This window comes from Phaethon aethereus, assembly GCF_964289735.1.
Source record: "Phaethon aethereus genome assembly, chromosome: 1".
In the NCBI taxonomy this organism is placed as follows: domain Eukaryota; kingdom Metazoa; phylum Chordata; class Aves; order Phaethontiformes; family Phaethontidae; genus Phaethon; species Phaethon aethereus.
Window position 1 is genome coordinate 45,927,674 of NC_138575.1, and position 23,007 is coordinate 45,950,680.

Consider the following 23,007-nt stretch of genomic DNA (forward strand, 5'->3'; position numbering starts at 1 on the left):
AAAGAGTGGTGGCTTGGGTTTTTCACATTCCACACAAAAGACTTCCAAATGACACTGTAAAAGTCTGAAGAAGCAGCTGGAACCGGATCTATCCTGACTGAAGATGGTTATATTGCAGCATGTCAACGTCAGCGATGCCTACAGTGATGTATTTGGTGCAGCTTGGGCAGATGAGTGAAGCAAAGCCATACTGAATTAACTGCTGAGACTCCTGACATTTCCACTATATGTGTTTTGTAAGTTTTACTTTGGACTAGGTTTAATTTCATCCTTTGAATGCGATGTCCCATAGCTCACTTCAAAGCCATCTGAACATAGCTATCCCACAAATCTTTGCTTCCTTGACTTGTGAATTCCTTTAGGAAGTGCCACGTTCGCCCTTCATCTGTCTCACTGCTGCTTGATTTTTCTGAGTGGATGTTGTCCAAATAATGGTTTTTGAGGGGAACATAGCTGCTGTAGGAGCTGTGCAGGACACTATGGGCTATCCTTCAGAAGTACCAGAAATTCATTCTGAGGCAAGCGGTTGTCTGGAACCCATCTCTTCTCTGGAGTGAGTGCCTTGGCATCGCTTCTGATCAAACACTAAATCCATACCAAGCTGATAAGTATTACAGAGTCCCCATCTTAACCCAGTTCCTCCTTGGAGACACACAATCCACAGCTGATCTCCCAAACCAGGAAGGAAAAATGTCCCTTCCCAAAAATCCCCAGCTTTCTCTCTATACAAAGAACTTGGCATCTGAAAGAAGGAAGGAGAAATTACTGCAACTAACTGCAATCCTAGGAGCTATCTGGTTATATGGGAAAGAAATAGACATCATCCTGATTTATATTTTTTCTTGTTATTTGTGGAAGAGTGTACCAGCACCACAACCACCACTGAGTAGGTCCTTTATATACTGCATTTGAGACCGTGCGGCTGGGGTTTTGCGCAGAAACCTAGGAGGGCTGTGTTATCAAGGCATGCTGTGTCCACAGCTTAGGCAGTTGCCTGGCACGCAGGCAGAGCTGGGACAGGACAAGTGGTCTGATGGAGCTTGTTGCTCCACAGAACTTCCCTCACAGCTCATGGGCCCTGGGGAGTCATGTCTCAAGGTGTAGCAGCTCTCCCAGACAATCCAGAGACTTACACCACCTTTCCACAGCTCTGCAACCGGTGCCCTAGTTCTACCAGAAACCTCCTAAACACAGTCCCATACTCAATACATACATAGGAAAGGAGTACACACACTTACTTAGGTGGGCATCTGGACCACGGGTTTACAGTTCCCATCGCCTGCTGTGGCACAATGTGGGCCAAGGGGCTGTTCCTGCATGTTGTTTTGCAGGGGTCCTCTGGGGTTGCAGGCATGCAGATGTGTGCAGCAGTGCAGGCATCCTTTTGCCTGGACTTTTCTCCCAGACTGTGCTGGTCCTGGGACAGGGTGTGGATGTCCTCATGAGCAGTGGGCTTGGCAGAGTGCTCTCCCCTTCCCTGATGATCTGTTCAAGATCTCTGCGGTAGGGGCACACACACCATGCCACCTGTGAAGCATGGTTGTCCCACCTCTTCAGGAAGATGGTTTTCATCTGCTTGAAATGAATGCAGCACCCCTTGTCATTCCTCTCCCACTTGGCAGCAGGCTTGAAATTAGCAACAGCATGGTGCATCTGCTGGAGAAACTTCTGCAGCAGTAGGAAAAAGAGGAAATAATAATTAAGAAGAGTGATAGAATAGAGTGAAGAGAGAGAGTGTGAAGAGGCTGAGCAAGAGGCAGGGGAAAACAGCAAGGAGTACTTTCTTTAGTAGTATTGGAAAAATGATGCAGTGGAGAAGCTGAAGAGCTTAAGGTGACTTGTTGCCTTTGGTTTAGAGGAATGCATATGTGACGTGGCTCTTTTTACACCATGAGATGCACTTCAGGATGTTTCAGGAGCTCTCAATATTTGAAGAATCCTTTTGTGTTTAGCTTGCGTTGAAGGACTTGACACTGGTGAGACCCAGTCATTGTTCAGCCTCGGAAGGCTTGAAATTCCTCTTTTGAGCATTTGGAGCAGAATTTCTGTTTTGGTATCTTCTAAGAATTATTTGATATGGACCGAAACTGCTTTTTGTAACTACTGGGGGCAGCCAGGTGATTTACTTCAGAACTGCAGTACTGTACACCTGAACTACTAATACAGATGTAGTATTTGTTTGGTGGCTGGATAAGAATAAAGCTGTGCTCACTGTGGGCTTGCATTTGATAGAAGTGTAATTTAAGCGCAGATCTTCGAAGCTGAAAGCCTACTTGAATTTCTTATTATATCACTTGGTCTCAAGTGATTTTATTACTGAAGAGTCAAATATATTGAAGTGATAGAGCAATCTTAAACTTGAAGAAAAGCGGAGAAATAACATGCTGGTAGGAAAATAGCAACTTGTAAAATCTTGAGTGATAAAGTATGCTGTCTAAATGTAAACCATAAATGACAACACACTGTAACAAAGTGGAAGGTTTCATGGCTTTTAACAGTTAATGAAATGTCACTACTTGCACTTCCCCCCACCTTTTCAGAAAGAGTGATTGCTTGGATCTTTCAGGGTTTCCACATCAATCTTAAGGGCAATGTAAACCTGCTTTATGATGTTCTCTAGTCTTCAAAACAGGTGCAGAGACAGTATTTCATTATATATTACGTAGTCGAAATGCTCCCTGGCTGTCAGAAGGAAGAGGGGAAGGGCACGAGAAAAATCATAGATACCCATGTATTGTATTGGGTTATTGTCTTCGGTGAGATTAAACTTTCTAAGGTGGAGAGGTTAAATGCAGGCAAGTGATTACTGGGTTTTTGTGGAAGACATGCAGTTCCTGCCTGCAGCTTGCTACATATATTCTGCTTTAAGTACAATTTACCCATGATAGGTTTCAATAAAAATTACTTAAGTATATGCAGATCTCTTCACTGTCTCCCTCCTACAGCCAGGTACGAAAGTTACATAACCTATATACAGGCACTGTGAGTCTTCTATTACAAAATTACTAATTATGATCTTTAAATGATGCCCTTTTCCTTTAGCAGGCAAACATTGCTTTTTTCATCATCATTAATAATTATAAAATAATAATAATAGTGAATAATAATACTTGTCCATTGTGTTTAACTACTTATTGCCTGCTATCCACACTCAACACTGAATATAAAATTATGCATTAAATATTGTTTTCATTGCCTCTGGCCTTTTTGTCAACACTGTGCTTAGGAGTCTCAGAAACAATAAAGATAAAGATTAGTGTTCTCAGTTGTTTGAGATAAGGTGATATTAGCTCTGTGTTACAATGAGTTTGCAGATTTTAATGTTTTCACAGTAGGAAGTATAGAAAAGGAATTTACCTTTGGAAGTAGAGTTGTTAATCTTACTTACAATTACTTTCACCAGTCCTGCCTAGAAATGACTAAATGCTGGTAGTATGGCAATAAATTCTAATTGTGTACATGTCCAGGTCTTGTTGATTTTTGTTGGGTTTTGATAGTGTATGTCAGTTTCAGAGAGTATTGATAGGTATTAATAGGTCTAGAATTAAAGATATTTTCTTTTGATAATCAGTAACATTTAATATAAAAGGTCTGTTACAAATAAATCATATACACACCTTAGTTTGTGTGAGTTTTCAGCTTGGTATGGCGATGACTTTGCCTTATAAACATATTCTCTCTTGTGGCTGAAAATAACAAGGCGTTTATGCAATGTTTATACAAAATGGAAGCTTTGCTGTTACCTTCTCATGCAAGCATGCATGCTTGGGGCTTCTATGTTTCCATTTTCTTAAATCCTCAGAAAGAAGTGTGGAAATATGCGTAGTTTGATTGTGGATGAGCTGTGTATTTTATGCAAACACAGGTCAGGTGCATCTGGAGCTTCTGGATTTTACTGTCTCAGGTTGCTGAAAGCCTGAACATGTGTTCCCACTGAAGAGAGAAGCAATGAATAATCTGTATTGTCCTCTTCAGTACATGTATCAGATGGGCTTCTAGGATTGGATGTAATTGCCCCAAGTTTTCTTGAATATGACCCTAAAAGAACGAGCCTAATGCCTACAAATCTCTGAAAGTAACAGGTACTAGAATGTTAAATACTAAACTGGAATAAGGTAACTCTTTTAAATAGAGAAAACTCAAACTTTATGAAGAGGAATATAAATGAAGGTAAAACATTTCAAAGAAAGTCTATCCTCCTGAGTAGCTCATTCTTGAAGAAGAGGGTCCTTCCCTTCTGTCCTGCTTGCACAATGTGTGTTATTGACCTAGGCTGCTCCCATTGCTTGCATTATTTGCTGGATCACTGAAAACATCAACTGCTTCAGAAGCTTGGGTATTTTCTATTCTGCAGGCAACATCCCCCTGCTGCTCTCAGGAATTTGTTCTCCCTTTCCTATCTCTCCAGTCTGATAGTGCCTGAAGAAAAGAGTCTTTCAGGAGACTAAATTTTACTTGAAACCTTATCTATGTGATATAATGAATAAATAAGGAATAATGCATAAGGTAAGATGAGAGAAATTCATATATGAGTAGATTCACATTACACGAGTAGTGAAAGAAATTAGAATGTTTAAACTTCTTACATTTATTGTAATATTTTCTAGTAAATGTCAACCTCTTAAAGGAGAGTTTTACTACTGTAGGGAAGAAGAGTTCCCCTGTAAGACAGAGCAACTTCTTTGTTCTGAACTTAGATGTCTTCAGATATCCCAAGAACTTCCTACGGAATTTAACTTTTTAGTCCTGTTACTAATGTAAATCTGTTGCAAGCAGAAGTGTTATTGTTACATCTAACTGGCATGTAACCATGCTTGTGGAGTATTCTTGTTTATGACTTCCTGGGATGGTTCTCTTTCCATCCTGTTTCCTATTAGATTATTAGTCTACTTTGTTTCTCTTAGTCTACAGTTTTTCATGTTAACCTATTAGCCTATGTTTTTTGCAAAAAGGAAATTGTCCTAAATTTATTGAACCTGGATTGCATCATTCATCTACTTTCTGTTATCATACTTGCTTGTCTCCTTAATGTCCTGCATCTGTTGATTGTGTGAAAGTTGGGGTTTTTTTATGGGTTAAGAGCAGCTCTGGAAAAACTTAACTTTTACTATGTTGTGAATATTTTGTCAGGTCTCCAAGTTAGCTGATGTCATGGTCAGACATGGTGTGAAGAAAGGAGATCGTGTGGTCATCTACATGCCCATGATTCCACAAACAGTGTACTGTATGCTGGCTTGTGCAAGAATAGGAGCCATCCATAGCCTGATTTTTGGTGGATTTGCATCTAAAGAGCTTTCTGTTCGCATTGATCATGCAAAGGTAATACGTATTTGCAACAACAAATGTCACTGCATTAGTTAGTCATATAAATCAATGTCAAAAACCTTTTTTTTCCAGAGAGGATAACATTTCTCTTTGTGTGGCATGCAGTTTCAATTTGTTTATAATACCTAACGTTGAAATGTGGAAAAAAGTACTACATCTGTGCTGTGGGTGATGCTTTTATGGCAGACATTGAGATACAAATGTTGACCTCTTAAAAAGCATGAGTTTAACATGCTTGCTGTCTGTTTAGAGCATACTTTCTTCTCCCATTTGTCAATCTTTGTCTACAAAGCATCACCTTAAAATTTGCCTTTCACCCAGCATTTTACTGAAGCGTATGAGGAAAATGCTGCCAACCCTAAATGACTTCATTGGTTTACTTTATCTTTATACATATTAGGTAGTACGTTTTTCAGCTACATAGCTACTTCATCTAATTTGTATTCGAATCAAGGCAGCTAGGGAACCAGTTGTCTTAAGTGACTATGCAGAGAACATAATTAATAGAGGGGAATGCTTTAAAGGCTTCCACATTTGGCACACATTGAACTTGTTTATGAAGCATTATGTAAGTCTTTGTAAGTGAAAATGAAAATAGTACTTTAATAACCTACTTAGTAGCTTATACGTGCATATTAGTAGCTTGTGTATGCATTAGTTTCAAATCAGCTAACAATGTTTGTACTGGAAGTTGCTGTTCTTGTTTTCTACCAGTGACAAGACAGAAATCTCTGTCATTTTGATCAGTCACCTGGATCATTCAGACCATCAATGGTAGCCATCTATCACTGAATTGTGTTGGTTAGGTGTATAAGCCAAAACATTATGCAGGGTAAACTCCACAGGATTTCTGGAACTTTTACTTAGATTTTTGTGTACGGAAGTGCTTTTCAGATCCCCAAGGCTTGAATTTTATGAATATTTGTAAATAGGAAGTTGAATGCATTCCCCCTCCTCTCTCTTGATGTTTTAACAAAGCGGAAGTTAATAAAACAGCTGAAATGGTTTGTTGGAATTGTGAAAAAGAGCTGAGGGAGGACTTAATGACAACTCCATAGTTTTCTGTGTCTTTCTTCCCACTCCCTCACTTTTTCAATGAGCTATAAAAAATAATTTTAACTCATAGAAGCTTTTGATTAGGGAAAAACAATGTAGAAGAAAAATTATAGACTTTAAAAATGGAAGTTGATACAATATGAATCATCTAGCATGTTACTTTTAGACTATTTTGCAAATATTAACCAATGGACTTTCTCTGAGGAGCAAAGGGAGATAGCACTGTAACCATAATCCTTGCTTTACATGTTAAAAAGAAAACAGAGAAAGTTTAAGTGATTTACCCAAGGTCACACAGCAAGTCTTTTGGAGGGTTAGCTATAGGATTACGAGCTGCAAGCTATGGATTAATTCCTAATTTACATTGCCTTTTTCTTTTCTCTTTAAAAGGCACATCTAAGTGTTTTGGATGATTTTTGGTCCATATGATATATAATGAAAGTATAAGTAAAGAGGAGAGGCACATCCTCAATCTAAATTTCAAAACATGACCCAATTTTGCAATACTGTAAAGTATTCTTGATAAGTGAATTACACAGCATTGAGATTCTCTTTAAGATATGTATATAAGTAGCTGTGATAGATGGTATTCTGCTAAACTCAGAAGTTAATTGAAGCAATCTCAAAAACCCCTAACCTTTCTATTAGGCTTTTATGTGAATTGGTTTAGACGTTGCAATATAGGACCTAATGTTGGTAAGATTAATTGGAAAAAGTTAAAGATGTGGAATGGAAAGCTGGCTGTGAGATGCTCTTGTGGAAGAAAGGTCAAACTTCACATTTTCTTGGAAGATCTAAGTGAAAGAAATAACAAGCACTTTCAGGTGACTATGAAAAGGTACATATATTTTACCAGCTTGCCTTAATTTTTCTTTAATTTTAAATAGGCCTGGGAACGCTGCAATGTACTGCAGCTGATAATTTTTACTCTTGTCAGGTGTTGGCAGTTACAGACTTTTGTGGTGAATTGTGATGAAGTGATACAGAGTGTGAGAACAGGCATTTCTTGTCATGTTTCTTTTCACCTGCATCTGGGAATATATAGTTTGCAATATTGAAACAGTAGATACTTTTGAAGAAAGTATCTACTACTTCTCAAACTATAGTTTAAGAAATTAACATGACGTCTGTTTAAGAACAACGTGCTTATATGCCTATTTGATAGGGTAGTTGCTGCACCTTCAATGACCAAATTTTCTCATGTTTTTTTTAATCACAATAATTATATAGCAATTCCAGAGGGCTTTTTAGATTTTAAGTCAAAACCCTGCAAAATAAAAGGCAAGTAATGGAGTTTTTTACACATGATTTTTGAAAATGCTTCACTAAAACAGTATTAAGATTTGCAAGTGAACAGCAATTCTTTGAAGTAGTACAAGACATCAAAGTTATTCACAACTCTCTGTTACTATCTTCCATTGAGGTCAGAAATACCATATTCCTCACTTATTTACAGTGGACACATTTGGGGATTTTAATAAGATTTCCTTGAAAAAACGAGCTAATATTTTTAATAGTTTATTCTGAATAAGGCATTGTTCCTGCACACAGGTATGGTTATGTATGGTTACGCCTACTTCTCATCATAAGATGATCCAACCTTTCAAGGGATTAGGCAGCAAGCTCAACTGCTGATACGTAAGATATACAATTGCCTTATAATAGTTGCAGTCCTGTCTTGTCTTCTTTCAAAGCCCTCTTTGCTTTTGGAATATGTATCGTAGATTAGAATGCAGTATCTTGATTTTTATTTTTAACTACTTGTATGGTATGATTCAGGTCTCTTTCTTTAGAGTGCTGTATAGTATCTGACAGAACTAAATGTGCATGGCAATCCGATGTGGATCATCTAACCACAAAGCCAGAGCAGTACCAGCAGGTGCAGCAGAACTATATAATGACTGCAGAAGCACTGGATTTCTTTAAAAAGTGTGTAACATTTTTAAGGAGGAGGGAGGCACAACAAAAATGAAGTAAGTTTGAGCATAGGCTGGTGATCAGATGTGTGGCTGAAGTTCAAAGAGAAAAGAGCTTTATGTGTTGAATAGTGAGGGCCTGAGTGCTGGATCTCTCTGTAAACCTCACAGAATCACTAAGGTTGGAAAGGACCTTCAAGATCATCAAGTCCAACCATTAATCCAGCGCCACCATGTCCCCTAAACCATGTCCTGAAGCGCCACATGCACACGTTTTTTGAACACTTCCAGAGATGGCGACTCCACCACCTCCCTGGGCAGCCTGTTCCAATGCTTGACCACTCTTTCAGTAAAGAAATTTTTCCTAATATCTAATCTAAACCTCCCCTGCCGCAACTTGAGGCCATTTCCTCTCGTTCTATCACTAGTTAGTTGGGAGACGAGACCAACACCCACGTCGCCACAACCCCCTTCCAGGTAGTTGTAGAGAGCGATAAGATCTCCTCTTCTCCAGACTGAACAACCCCAGTTCCCTCAGCTGCTCCCCATAAGACTTGTGCTCCAGACCCCTCACCAGCTCATGACCTCATCATGAAACACCTGACATTTTATGCCCCAAAGGTAGTTGGTTTTCAGTTTTGGCTTTTTGCAGCTTTATTAGTTGGCCCAATAAAATGTATTTATTGCTTTTTCTAATCTTTGCCGTGTATGCTGTTACAACCTATAGAAGAATTTGTAGGAGGTGTCTTTACAGTAGAATTAAATTGTTGGTCTGGTACTAACAGGTTTTTCTTTATCCAATTTCTACTTAATTTTTTTTCCTCTACTGCTTACTATTGCTGGCATTCCTTTGCCAGCACACCTTTGAACTTTCCTGTTTTTTCTTCAAACTAGTTATATTTTTATCTGATCTTATTGTGCAAGACTACATGGAGCCACAGAAGAGGTGGGAAATGGGTGTATAAAAGCAATATAGGAGCAGAGATGCAGGGAAAGTAATGCCAGTAGGCAGAGAGGTAAAACACCAGAAAACAGCAGTTATGGGGCTTTGATTTGCACAGAGCGATCCATGATGCTTCCAAGTAGTACCCTTACTTGGGAAATACATCATCTTAGCCAATTTAGTATTGGTTATTTTTAGACTTCCTTGCTGCATACAAAGTAGTTGATGAGCAGAGGTGGCACTATTTACAAATGACTGTAAACTTGGCATTGATGACAGTCTTTCATCTTAACAATTAAATAGAACTGTGTTAATATCTTACATTAATTACAGTCTAATTTCAGGGTAGCCTCCAGATGAATTTTCAGTTTAACTGCATTGCATTGTGTCATCTTTTATTAAAATCAGTGCATCCAAAAAGAGACAGATGACAAAACCTGAAATTTTAAAGCTCATCTGAAATCTTTATTTTGAATACAAACTAATTAGTAAACTTCCCTGAATGGCAGATTTCGACAGGAAGCAATTTATTGTTGCACAAGAAAACAATTTAATCTGTGCTTTTTGTCCTGAGTTTAATGCAGCCTTAACTGTGGCATTGTGGTTTGTTCCTGCTTAATGAGATTTATGCTAATGCATACAATTAGTAAACTAGTTTGATCAAACTGAGTGGCATAAGATAAATATACTTCTAAAACTCCAAAAGCAAGGAGATTGAAGAGTCATTCTTCTCCAATTAGAATGTGTTCGAACACATAGTTTCTTTGGTGCTACCTTTTATTTCCTGAAATACAAGATAAAAATAGTGATTTTGGGACCTAAGTAAAGATACTTTGTATGCAGATTTCTTGACTTAGGAAATCTTACACAAAACCTGAGGTTAATTTAATGACAAAGATGCTAAATCCACATTTGGAAATAGAAATTATTCTAAAAAAACCCAGAACTATGGAAATCTGTTTTTTTAGTGGTTTTGCATCCTGAATCCTGCACCCATCACTTGAAAGACTTTAGTTTTACTTCCCTTATGTGCCTTATGACTTCAGCTTATTATTTTCCTGTATTTCTAGTTTCTTGTCATCTCTTGTTTGCCTTCTTTTTCCCCTTTCCTTGATTTTTCCCTCCCATGTCATTTAATTGCAGGCCAGAGAAGAGCAGCAAAGTGCTATAGCTGGTTTTGAAATAAGCCATTGCATACAGGCAGATAATTAGAAAGTAGGCTAAACAGGACAGATAATTGTTGACATCACTGTACCACTATTTCTTAATGGAGAGGCTAAGGTGAAGATAGGTTTTTCTCTCTGTTCATTAATTTTTGTGCAACTTAAAAGAACTTAATACTGTGATTTCTTACTCAAATTTTGTTGAAAATGGTAACGAGGAGCATCAGAAGTTGTTAGTGTGCTCCTGAACAAAAAACAGGTGCGTGGACAGCAAGATCACACAAGCTTGATTTCCTTAGAAAACGGGTCTAAAACTCTGTTTCTAATTATGTGAAGATAGATTTTACACATTGAGTGTCATTAATCAAGTAATTTAATGGAAAACATGTTATTAGGTTGCATACATAAAATATATTGCAAATGTATATATTAACAATCTAACTTCTTTATTTTAGCCCAAACTTATTGTAACAGCAAGTTTTGGAGTAGAACCAAAAAGGAAAGTGGAATACATAACCCTCCTAGAAGGAGCACTGGCAAGGGTACAGAGCAAACCTGAGAAAGTTCTCATTTACATGCGACCTAATTTGGTGGGTGTACAGTTGTTGTGCTTATATGTTAACTTTCAGATATGTATGTAATGCATGTGCCTTTTCTCTTTACAAGTAAAAATTTTGGTGTATCTGTTTGTAGTTTGGTTTTGAATTTTATGGGGGAACTTTATACTTGCAGGATTTAAATAGTTAATAGAACTAATGCAGCAGAGATTACTGTGCAGAAAATTGAATAGTACTGTACAGAAAATTGAATAGTACATGTTTTTTAACCCACTTCCATTTATTCCATCTGTTTTTCTTTTGACACTTCTCTATTTTACAATGTGCAGGGCCATGTTCCTCTTGCCCCAGGTCGTGATCTTGACTGGGAAGAAGAGCTTGCAAAAGCACATTGTTATAAATGTGTCTCTGTTCCCTCAGATCATCCACTTTATATTCTCTATACATCTGGAACAACAGGCTTACCCAAGGTAAAGGGCTATCTGTAGTCTTAAGTGTCTGTGACCAACCTATTTGCAGTTCCACTTGAGAAAATACTTAATTAAAAAGGTTGAAAATGTTTGCCAGTGCTCAGTGCTATAAATGATAAACATTGCCAGATATGGTTTAATCTAATTTATTCACCTTTGACTACTTTAAAGTCAGTTTCCAGGAATAAATCATCTTTCTTTATTTAAATAGTAGTACTATAAAGATAAACTGCATTTGCTTCAAAATATTTGTGCAATATAAACTTTGGAGAATGCAGAATGTCTTTTATCCATTAATATCTTCTGTGTTTTAACTGTTCGAGAAATCGTAGTATAGTCACTTAATGGCAAGATTAGTTAATGTGTCATTTGTGTGATAGTATTTATTGCTGAATAGTCTTTCCTTATTCATTATTTACATATTAGGTAATCTTCGCATAGATAAGATGTAATGAATGACATTACAGATTAAATGGAATTAAGCATGTTCTGAAGGCTTGTGTTACTGAACAGTTCAAAGAATATAATTTCTATGAAAATGAAAGTTTAGATTGATTAAGTGAAAACTGACATAGGACATTCTTTGAAAACGTTTGCTTTCAAATGCCAATTAGTTTTAATGATCTATTTTTAAAACATCTTATTGTAAAAGCAAACTCTTGAGTATTTGCTTGGTATTTACAATTCTCTTTTAAAATGTAAAAGACAAGCTGAGTATAATTTTCTGGTGGTGGGCTTCACCACCACAAATTCAGAGACAGCATCACACATCCCTGAATGTGGCAGTGCTTAGACTACTACTAGAAAATTATTTAATGATGTGGCCTACACAGTTCAGAATCTATGGAGAGGTAAGGGGAAAAAACCCATCAGTTTGCCGAGAAGTATGTCTTCTGCTTTTGCCTTGAACGTGGGCACTTTAAAGCAACATATGTATCTCGAATCATTTAATTACATTGTTAAAAGGTCCAAGATAAGATCCTTTGTTACAACAGGCATTTTCCTTGACTGTTAGTTTCAAAATACAGTATCTCAGAGATAAAAGTTCTCAGAAGTTTACTTCACTGTTTGGCTATTTTGAATGAATCACCCTTATAAGAGGGACGGTGTCAACTAGCACTAAGCTACAATGAGTAACTTAATGAATATAATAACTTCTTTATTCATTTAAGGAACTAGCTTTTAAATGGTCATGCAAGTGAAATTTCTCAGTGATGACCTTTATAAGAAAGGTTTTGTTAATCTCGGAGCAGGGACTAAGTTAGAAGCTGAGACTAACAAAGGCAATCTGCTTTCTGAAATTCGTGAAGTGTTAGTTAACCAACCTCTGCTGTGGCAATCTCCATTTTAATGAGATAATATGTCTCTACAGTCCCTCCTTTCTTGGATGAGTCCTGAAAGTGCCTATTTCATTCTATTAACTACATAAAGAGAATGTACTGTGCCTAGCACAGACAGATAGCTGCATTGTAATGTGTGTACTGTAAACATTTGTTTGGTCAGATGAATCTCACCTGACTTTTAGTTCAGGACATGAGGACATAGTTTACTTAATTCTTTCTTCTAGAAACAGTGTACTAGAAGATGATGAAATGTATACTAAATATACAAATATTACAAAATATTTCAAATTTTCTTATTAACGGTGTTCCAGAGCCAGTTTCTGTTTTACCAGGGTACATGATGCTATTGATGATCTCTCGTTCTAATTTTTGAATCCCTCTTTTAGACTGGGATGTTCTTCCTTTTGCATTCGTATGTATACTTCAGGCTAGATATTAAACCTTTCAAAAATAGACATCTGGTTTAAGCCAATTTTCTGACATCTTTAAAAATAATCAATGCAGAAAGAGGGGTACATTTCAGGGAGTAATTAACCTCAGTTATTTTAGGTATCAGCTGCTCCACAGTTGCTCCTCTTTTCTAGTGATGATAGGCTAGACAATGAGTTTGAAACTCGCCTAGCACTTAGATGGCCACAGGAGGCAAATACTCAATCTGTTATTTTTTTGTCAGCATATTTGTCTATCTCATTTTAATGAGAGAATCTTAGTCTTTGGTAGTTATCTTCTGAAAATTATTGTCATCTAGGGCTTGGGTTGGGGTTTTTTGTTTTATTGTATGTTTGCTTGTTTTACAAAATTACTTCGTCAGTGGGAATGCTAGCGTAAGCATGTATTTGTCAGAATGGATCCTTTTCTTAAGTGAAGAGTATTGGAATTAAACAACTCTAAGTCTATTACTGTGTCGTGGTTTAGCCCCAGCCAGCAACTAAGCACCACGCAGCTGCTCGTTCACTCCTCCACAGTGGGATGGGGGAGAGAATCGGAAGAGTAAAAGTGAGGAAACTCATGGTTTGAGATAAAGACAGTTTAATAAGTAAAGCAAAAGCCGCGCACGCAAGCAAAGCAAGACAAAGAATTCATTCATTGCTCCCCATGGGCAGGCAGGTGTTCAGCCATCTCCAGGGAAGCAGGGCTCCGTGACGGTTTCTTGGGAAGACAGACGCCATAACTCCGAATGTCTCTCCACCCCTTCATTCTTCTTCGTCCCAGCTTTATATGCTGAGTATGACGTCATATGATATGGAATATGCCTTTGGCCAGCCTGGGTCAGTTGTCCTGGCTGTGTTCCCTGCCAGGTTCCCATGCACTCCCAGCCTTTTTGCTAGCAGGCCATCATGAGAAGCTGGATTGTCCTTGACTACTTAGCAACAGCTCAAAACATCAGCACCTTATCAACATTTTCTCATCCCAAATCCAAAACACAGCCTCACACTAGCTTCTATGAAGAAAATAACTCCATCTTGGCTGAAACCAGGACATACTGCTAAAACCACAGAAATATCATTGAAGACAGGAATATCACTGCATCGCTCAAATAATCTTAAATATTCAAATTTTCTCATTTAGGGTGTTGTAAGACCAACAGGTGGCTATGCAGTTATGCTGAACTGGACAATGTCAGCTGTATATGGACTCAAACCTGGTGAGGTAATTCTATTTACATGTAATGTAAATTTTTTTGGACTCCTTTACCCCCCACACCCCCACCCCCCACCCCCCACCCCCCCACCCCATTTATGTTTTTATTTCATTTTAGGTGTGGTGGGCAGCTTCTGATTTAGGCTGGGTTGTTGGTCATTCCTACATTTGCTATGGACCTCTCCTTCATGGGAATACTACAGTTTTGTATGAGGTATGGTCCATGCTAAAAAGCCAGCCTTTGAAAAGGCAGCATGTCCTCCCATTGATCCTGATGATCCTGTTTATGCTTGTCCATTCTTCATGCCGTATATGTTTAAATTGTGTGTATATATCTTCAGTGTTCATACTCTTCTGTCTCTTACAGTAATTCTTAAGGAAAACTTAATTCACTATTCTTCAAACTTGTCTACTGCATCTGTGACTGGTGATGGTCAGTGGGGCAAGGAACTCCAAAACAGCAGACCTAGAAATGGCAGATGGTGGAGTGTACCTGTGCTGCTGAGGCTTCAGCCACAGGACATTAAACTACCTCTATTATGGATCTAGGAGTGGATGTTGTGTTTTCCGTGCCTGGAGATGACAAATTCTTTCTGAATCTGAGTTGGAGGCAATTGGAAGCTCTATGGTTGGTGCCAGAACTCTTAAGGAGACTTGTCTCCTCTTTCCTCCCCCTACCATTCAAGGCACCTGAAGCCAAGACTCAGATGACATTCAGGGCTTGGCCCTTCTCCTTGGGGGATGAAACTTAGTGGCGTGGAGAGGAGACTGGGCCAACTAGAGTGGCCTGCTGCATCCTAACTTTGGTGCTCAAAAAAGCAATCATGCTGCCTTACGTTGTTATTTTTTCAGAAGTTATAGTTGATTCTCTAATTGCCAGGCAAGAAGATACAGTGTTGCTTGAACCATCTTTGTTCTTAAGGGAGTGAATACAGTATCCATCAGTGATAGCGAAAGACATTTTATGTACAAGCACCAACATAGCTCTGAAGCATGCCGAGACTTGATTGCCTGCATTCACCTGACATTAGGAATTCTGGATATATTGCAGCTTCTCCCAACACTATGCAGAGTGAAGCCCACCTGGTAATTCTTCTGTCTTTTTCAATGGTGCTAGAGGCCGAAGTTGTTTTAGCTCTGCCGGTGTGGTATGCTGATCACCTCTGTTGATTTGTAGTGGTAATTAGAAACATGTGAACCATTAAAGGAAATCTAATGGTAACTGATGGCAGAGCGTACGAGAACTGCAAAAGTATAGTGAATATACTGATACTTTGATGACACTGTGAATATAGCAGTTGTTAGAGCACCATCTGTACCCAGTGTTTGTGGAGCAGGGGAGTCAGCATGACGTGGTGGAAACATACTGGTTTACAGACGATCGTAAGTGCAGAAGTTTTGCATAAAGAAATGTGTCTTATGATTAAACTTTCTCCACTTTCCTGCTAATACACAATACAAGTGAAGATGACCATACTAAAACAGAAATGGATTGTTACTGTTTTCAGGAACAAGCATTATCAGAGCAATCCTTTGGTGTTTGCACAGCCAGTTAAGTTGGTATTGATTGACATGTGCTTCACTGTTACGAACTTATACACTGCTGTTGGTGGGTAGCTGGTACTGGGATTGTGCCTGAATTTTGAGTAAATATGTTTCTGAATCACGGGGATACTGAAGAAGCATGAACAGTTGTAGTAAGGTGAGGTTGCCTCCAAAATTGTTTGGATGCCACTGCATCAAACACTGAAGAACTGGCTAGTGCTTCCTGCATCCTGTTTTGGAAGTTAGAAGTATACTTTACTGCTTGAAGTTCACTCTATAAACTTATAAGTGAGCTTCACACAAGCAGGAGGTGCCTCTTGAAGCAGGTCAAGAATCCTCAAATCCAGAAAAGCAATGGTCGTTAGGCATGCGTCTACATGATATTTCAAATCACAACAGTAGTGCAATTCTGAAATAAATCCTCTGATTGACCTTGCTTGTTGATTTGGTTCATAGAGTGGTTTTAGACATACGAATGACATCTTTACGGAGAAAGCTAAGACAGAAGCTTTGCCCCTGGGATAAAAGCTTCCAATGAGTGGGACTGCATTGCTCTGAAGTTCTCCAGAGGAAATGAAAAGTGCATGTGCCAACAGAAAGCTTTAAAAACGTCAAGAGCTCCCACCTTATTCCGAAGTACTTCTCGTGCTATGCAAAAGGGCCAAATGCTATGTGCGACTTTGTATTTTCTAATGCCTGCCAGATGTCTGCTTGTTCCGACTTTCAGCTGCTCCTTTATTTCTTCCAAGCTTTGGCTTCCAATTTCTTCACCAGCCCTATTTCTTTTGCTGTTCCTCATTTATGAACAACATCTTTCTTAAAACATGATTGAAATTATTCCTCCTTTCCTACTACTCCATTTTGCAATAGTGACAACTGTTGCTTTGGCCTCCCAGAATATTGAGCTAGCGGGGCAACCTGGAGCTTGACAGCATGTGCTCTGAAAGGCCCAAAAGCTTCTTCAGCAGATGCACCACCCTGTTGCTGCCAAGTGGGAGATGAATGACAAGTGGTGCTGCATTCATTTCAAGCAGATGAAAACCATCTTCCTGAAGAGGTGGGACAACCATGCTTCACAGGTGGCATGGTGTGTGTGCCCCTACCGCAGAGATCTTGAACAGATCATCAGGGAAGGGGAGAGCACTCTGCCAAGCCCACTGCTCATGAGGACATCCACACCCTGTCCCAGGACCAGCACAGTCTGGGAGAAAAGTCCAGGCAAAAGGATGCCTGCACTGCTGCACACATCTGCATGCCTGCAACCCCAGAGGACCCCTGCAAAACAACATGCAGGAACAGCCCCTTGGCCCACATTGTGCCACAGCAGGTGATGGGAACTGTAAACCCGTGGTCCAGATGCCCACCTAAGTAAGTGTGTGTACTCCTTTCCTATGTAAGTATTGAGTATGGGACTGTGTTTAGGAGGTTTCTGGTAGAACTAGGGCACCGGTTGCAGAGCTGTGGAAAGGTGGTGTAAGTCTCTGGATTGTCTGGGAGAGCTGCTACACCTTGAGACATGACTCCCCAGGGCCCGTGAGCTGTGAGGGAAGTTCTGTGGAGCAGCAAGCTCCATCAGAGACCACTTGTCCCATCCCAGCTCTGCCTGTGAGCCAGGCAACTGCCTAAGCTGTGGACACAGCATGCCTTGATAACACAGCCCTCCTAGGTTTCTGCGCAAAACCCCAGCCGCACGGTCTCTTCCCCTCCTCAAATGCAGTGTATAAAGGACCTAATCAGTGCTGGTAGTGGTGCTGTTACTTCTGCCCACATGTCATATCCTGTCTCTGCCCTGCAATCAGCTGCTTGTACAACAAATACCATTCAGGATGATTCAATTTCTTTGAAATGCAGTGGTTAAGGTGGTGGTTGTTGGCAGTATATGATCTCTTCCTTTGCCCCAAGTCACACTTGGAAAAGGTCATAAAGGGAAGGGCACTGTGGGCTGGGGTAGGACGTAGTTGGGTTAGCCAAGTTTATCCAAAACAAATGGATTGAATGCAGCAAGGGAGTGTGTGAAGCACATGGGTGTGGAGGAGGGGAAAACCGAGGGATTTTGGGTATCAGTTCCTTTTCAGCCGTTGTGTAACATTTGCCAGATTGAAAGACCTTGATGTCCAGTGGTATTGCTCCCATCCCACTCCATGCATTCATGAATGCTTAGTGGGTTGATGACTGCCTTCAGTGAAGGAGCAGACAAAGTTCTGACAAAGGTGCATTGTTGGATGCCCCACCTGTGACAAAGAGAGCAGAGAATTGATCATACATGTAATGCAGAAGCTGTGCTCAATGTTTCAGGCTGAAGGAAGGTCTCAAAAGATGTCCTTACAGATGGTTCAGGCTAAAAGTAAAGGTGTTGCAAACATTTTCACAGTCTCTGTCCCACATAGCCCAGTGTCTTTCAGATGACCAAATGTAGATTGAGGTACCATTATGCATTCAGTAAAAGCACAATTAAATTAGGCCTGTGCTGCCCCATTGTCAGAGTGTACTTTGTGGTGTGGGGCGCAGGGGTATGCAGCAGCTCTCACTGATGCTCACTGGCATTGAGGACATCATGAATGCTCCTGTCCCTTCTTGGCAAGAAGGCATTGGTATATGTTTTGATTCTGTGACCAGAGATATGAAATATAGGGCTTATAGAAATTTTGTGGTGGAGCCTACTGGTGATGTGTGAACTGACACACTACTGTCATCTGCATGAAACAGATGAAAGGGACAGCATGACGCTTCCTAGAAGAGCCTTCACTCAAGGTAGCAGAGATCTGTAGGACAGCTTTCCATCAGAAAACTTTGAACTGCATTTTTGGTCCAGTGAGCAAGGCGAAGTCTAGTCTAAAATAAACCGCAAATAATGTCTAATGGAAGATGTAAAAAGCATTGGCACTAAATGGTTTGATCCACTCTAATTCACCTCACTGCTTGCTATGTAAACAAAGTCTGTGGCACTGTATGTGCTCACATTTATGTTTCATGTTATTATTTCACATGGTACTAAGTTTATTTTTACTAGTGCATGTAGTAGGAAGAAGATTGGTAATCGCTCATGGAACAGCAGCTTGTGTCTAGCTGACAGCTGTGTATGTTGCTTTGTGCAAAATCCTGTTGTTTATAATTTTTGTGACAGAAAAATGAAAAATAAGAAACAAAATGCAGTGTTTAAAAGGGAAGCAAGTTTTGACGTCTTAAAAATGAGTTTTGGAATTTGTTCTTGTCTTTGTGATTAACTTTTGACTTCGGGGTTAACTTTCAGAAGTGTTAAATTCTTTTCACAGAAAGACTCTGAGTAGTCTGTTAAGTTGAAACAGAAAATGAGCTTTTGTCAGGATGTTTTTCTACCACATCATTTTGAGAACTGGAGGATCTGAGGCACGTAACTTTGTTTTTTAGCTTCTAGGCATTGAATTTATTTTTTTAATATTCAATCAGAAAAGCAGTTTTGCGAAACAAGTATTTTTTTATTAAATATTAAAGTACACAAAGTGATAAAAACAAGCACAAGGGTTTTTTTTTTTTCCCTAAACGGCTAAGACAGAGAAGCTCACATGCCTTAATGCTCCCAGCCAATGACTCCAGCAGCTGAAGAAATGGTTATTCTTAATTTGAAACTCAGTGTACCTTCTGTCTGTATAAAGTTTACTGACTTGCTTGATGTTAGTGTTCAGCATGAAAGCTTGCAATGAATGCATTACTGAGATACATGATGCAGAGAATATCTATAATGCAACTATGGCAATAAAAATCAGCCGTTCGTTTGAGTATTGCTTATGTTTAGCTCTTTTATGAAGAGTCTCTTATGTGCTAATCTGGTGGAATATACTTGCTTCTGTGAATTTACAAACCGGCTCACCGTGGAACTTCTGAAAGCTTTTGAGTCAATGACAAGTGTCAGCTTGCTGATTGGGGGAGTGATGCTTGATTCTTAGTGCATGATATGGCTGCATACTGGGACATATCATGCAGTGGAACGTACAAGGTCTGAAGGGCATTAGGAAGCAAGGTTATTTCTAGGATATTGCAAATTAAAACTAATCAAAGAGTTGTAAAAAAAAAAAAAGAAAAAGGAGGAAGGAGTTTGTTTAAAAGTGGTAGGGCAAAGTCCTAGGAAAAGGAAAAAAGGCAGAATTCAGGAGGAACAGGTAAGTGAAAGAACATGGTAAACTCATGTAGTAGACTCTCTTGCAGAAAGGATTCCGTAGTAACTTTATGTGGAAAAGGGAGTACAGTAAGTTTCCCACAATTCATGTGTTCAAATACATACATATGCACATACATTTGTATAGATGGATAAAAATTTCCAGAAGAACTAACACTATGTACTTGCAGACTTGAACTTGGAGATAACTTCAGATGCAGGCGTGGATTCGTGACATTTTGTAGTACATGTGCACATACTGTACAGCTGTCCTATACCTTTTCCTCATCCCAGAGGTCAGGCTTGTCAGATTCTTCCTGTGTGTTGTTCATTTATGTGGGGCAAGCATGGATACATCTGTGAGAACTCCTAAAGGTTCTCTAAATAATTTGTGGATTGATTTTAATATCTTGAGTTAAGTCATGTACGCTCTCAATTAACTGCTTGTGAAAGAAAACTCACTGCAGTGTTCTTTCTATTGCTCATAAAAAGATAATTTTTCCTGTGAAGAAGAGAAACAGTCTGGACACTCTTTTCTGCATTATTGTGGGGCAGAAGAGACCACTGTGAAAAAAAGAAACAAGCTTTAGCTCTGAAAAATTAACTGAAGTGTGCATGGCTTTGCATACTAAAGTATTTGGTGTGCGTTTTTCACCTGCCTTTTCCTGAGGTGAAAGGGTGAGGAAGAATAGTCTGTCTGCTGCACGCAAATCCCAGAGGACTCCATTTGTCCCTCTTCTGTCAGGTGGTAACAATATTTGGTGTTACATCTTTATAGTATGTAAAGACTCCGTGGAAATATTTGGAAATTCAGTATCCTTAAGCAAAAAACCCTGTAACTTATTTTGACCTTATTCTGTTGTCTGGAAGCCAAGCCTATAAAGGATGTGTGAACATCACTGTAAGCTATATTTAAGTACTAACGAGCTGTCCTTCAATCTTGAACCTACTTTCTCAGCAACTGAAATTATTTGTGTAGGTAATCAGAGTTAATAAGTATGTTCAAGATTTATGAAGCAGAAATACACTCTAGGAAAAGACTATATTCTTTGCTGATCTTATAGTGGATCACATTTTTTGTGTTAGATAGTATGGATCAATATGTGAGGTTAATTTTCTGCTATACAGTCTAACACACAAGCTAGAAATCTTTGCGTTCTTTCTTCACTTGGGTTTACTCACACAGAATAGATCTTCAGGGCAAAGTTAAGAGATGGACAAGCAGAGCACAGGACTGTGCCTTCTCAGATCAAACTGTTACATAGATCACTAACTCTGCGGTATATAATAGCCCTCTAGTTAGGATCACTGCTGGTTTTGCAGTACGTGAAATAATAAACTGTCAACTGTCTTAACTGAAGACTTTGGAGACCAAATTCTTATTTATGTGTGTAGGAGTGTGAGAAATCTCAGCATATGCTGCTAAGAGCTCATCCTTGCAGTGTCAGTGTGTGTCATACATCTGCATTCCCATATGCAGAGAGGTGCTCATGAAGGTAAGCCTACATGCTATGTAAGTATACTTATATAGATAGTAATCTCTTTTTCCCCCTTATGTGCATGACTGTTTCTTACATCTCTAAGTATATTTAGCCTCCCACAATTTTCAGTTGATTTATCCACTGTTCTATTCACTAGTCAAAAAGTGTTGCTTTGATATATATTTTTAAAAAATTCTAGAATCCTACTTTATGAACTGTAAGGTCTTATTTTAAGTTCCTTTGCTTTTTAATCAAGAAATTTTGAAGGCAGTGAACACATAACATACCTATTCAGAGTGTATTGAAATTTGGAGAAGAAAGAAACTGAGGTCTTTTCTAGGCTGATTTTATAACTTGCACGATTTACCCAATGTTGGATATTTTTTAAACCCCATCTCCATCTTTATTTCATCTCCAGATGCTCGGTATAGTTGTGGTATGCAATTTTGGGGGCTTCAGTGGCTTCAGGTTCTCTACAAATAATTAAACAGAGAACTCCAGTTATAAATAACTTTCACTAGAAAAATAGAAATGAAATAGTAAAAAAAAAAAAGAAAAACAGTTTTTATTCCTTTTCAAGTTTAATTCTATTACAAAGGAGTTCCATTTTGTAGTTTGTCTGGAAAAACCCCAGTGATTTACTACTAAACTCATAGAATTTTAAGGCTGGGGACCGCTGTGGTTGACTTTTCTGATATTCTGAATAACAAGGAGCAAAAACTTCACCCAGTAGCAGAAATGCACATTTATAGAATCAAATATCATACTAGCTTGAGTATTAAATTACAATAGTCTAATTAATGTTTCAACACCTAATAGATGTTAATTAAATTCTTCATTCCAAAGGGATTAACTCATCACCACGACACTAGTTAAGCGGAAAAGGAAAGCAGTGTGAGAAAAATGGCAGTTTCTCAGACATAAAGGAAAAACACTGATAGTTTTATAGTAGCTATTTTTCACCACTGATACACTGGGCCACATTAAAATTGTTTTATGAATTTGGCAGAAGAGAATCACTAAAATAAATTCTGCAATGAAGAGGTTTTGATTCTATCAGGTGTAGAGTAAGACAGAAGAAGGAACAGGGCGGAAGGTGATTCCTTCAGCAGCCTCTGTTACATAATCGTCTTAGAGTGAAGTTTTGTCTTTGTGTGAATGTATGGGGATCAAGATGGGTTATTGTCATTATAAAGGCACCTATGAATTTAAAATATGTTAGTTTTGGAAACTAAAAAGAGTAAAAGTCCTATTTCTTTAGCAATGGGTATTAAAGAAAAATTTGAGTTAATATCTGGTTGACCTACGTGACTGCTTTGTGGTTTTTGCTCTTGGTGAGAACATTATTGAACAGTGATAGTACATTTCCCATTTTTCTTTCTCTGAGATGCAGCCAGTTGAGTCTTCAGACAGTGTTCGTGACATTAGTGTCATC

At 38.8% G+C, this 23,007-nt stretch overlaps 1 protein-coding gene across 1 annotated transcript in view; it reads left to right on the forward strand.

Annotated features, from left to right (window-relative positions):
- ACSS3 (acyl-CoA synthetase short chain family member 3) overlaps positions 1-23,007 on the forward strand; it is a gene marked incomplete at both ends in the record, with an annotated part of 91,854 nt that overhangs the window by 12,419 nt on the left and 56,428 nt on the right. The window contains 5 exons of the mRNA XM_082001959.1: positions 5,131-5,319; positions 10,859-10,993; positions 11,290-11,430; positions 14,343-14,423; positions 14,533-14,628. Of these exons, the coding sequence (XP_081858085.1) occupies positions 5,131-5,319; positions 10,859-10,993; positions 11,290-11,430; positions 14,343-14,423; positions 14,533-14,628 (642 nt within the window). The remainder of the gene's footprint in view (positions 1-5,130; positions 5,320-10,858; positions 10,994-11,289; positions 11,431-14,342; positions 14,424-14,532; positions 14,629-23,007) is intronic.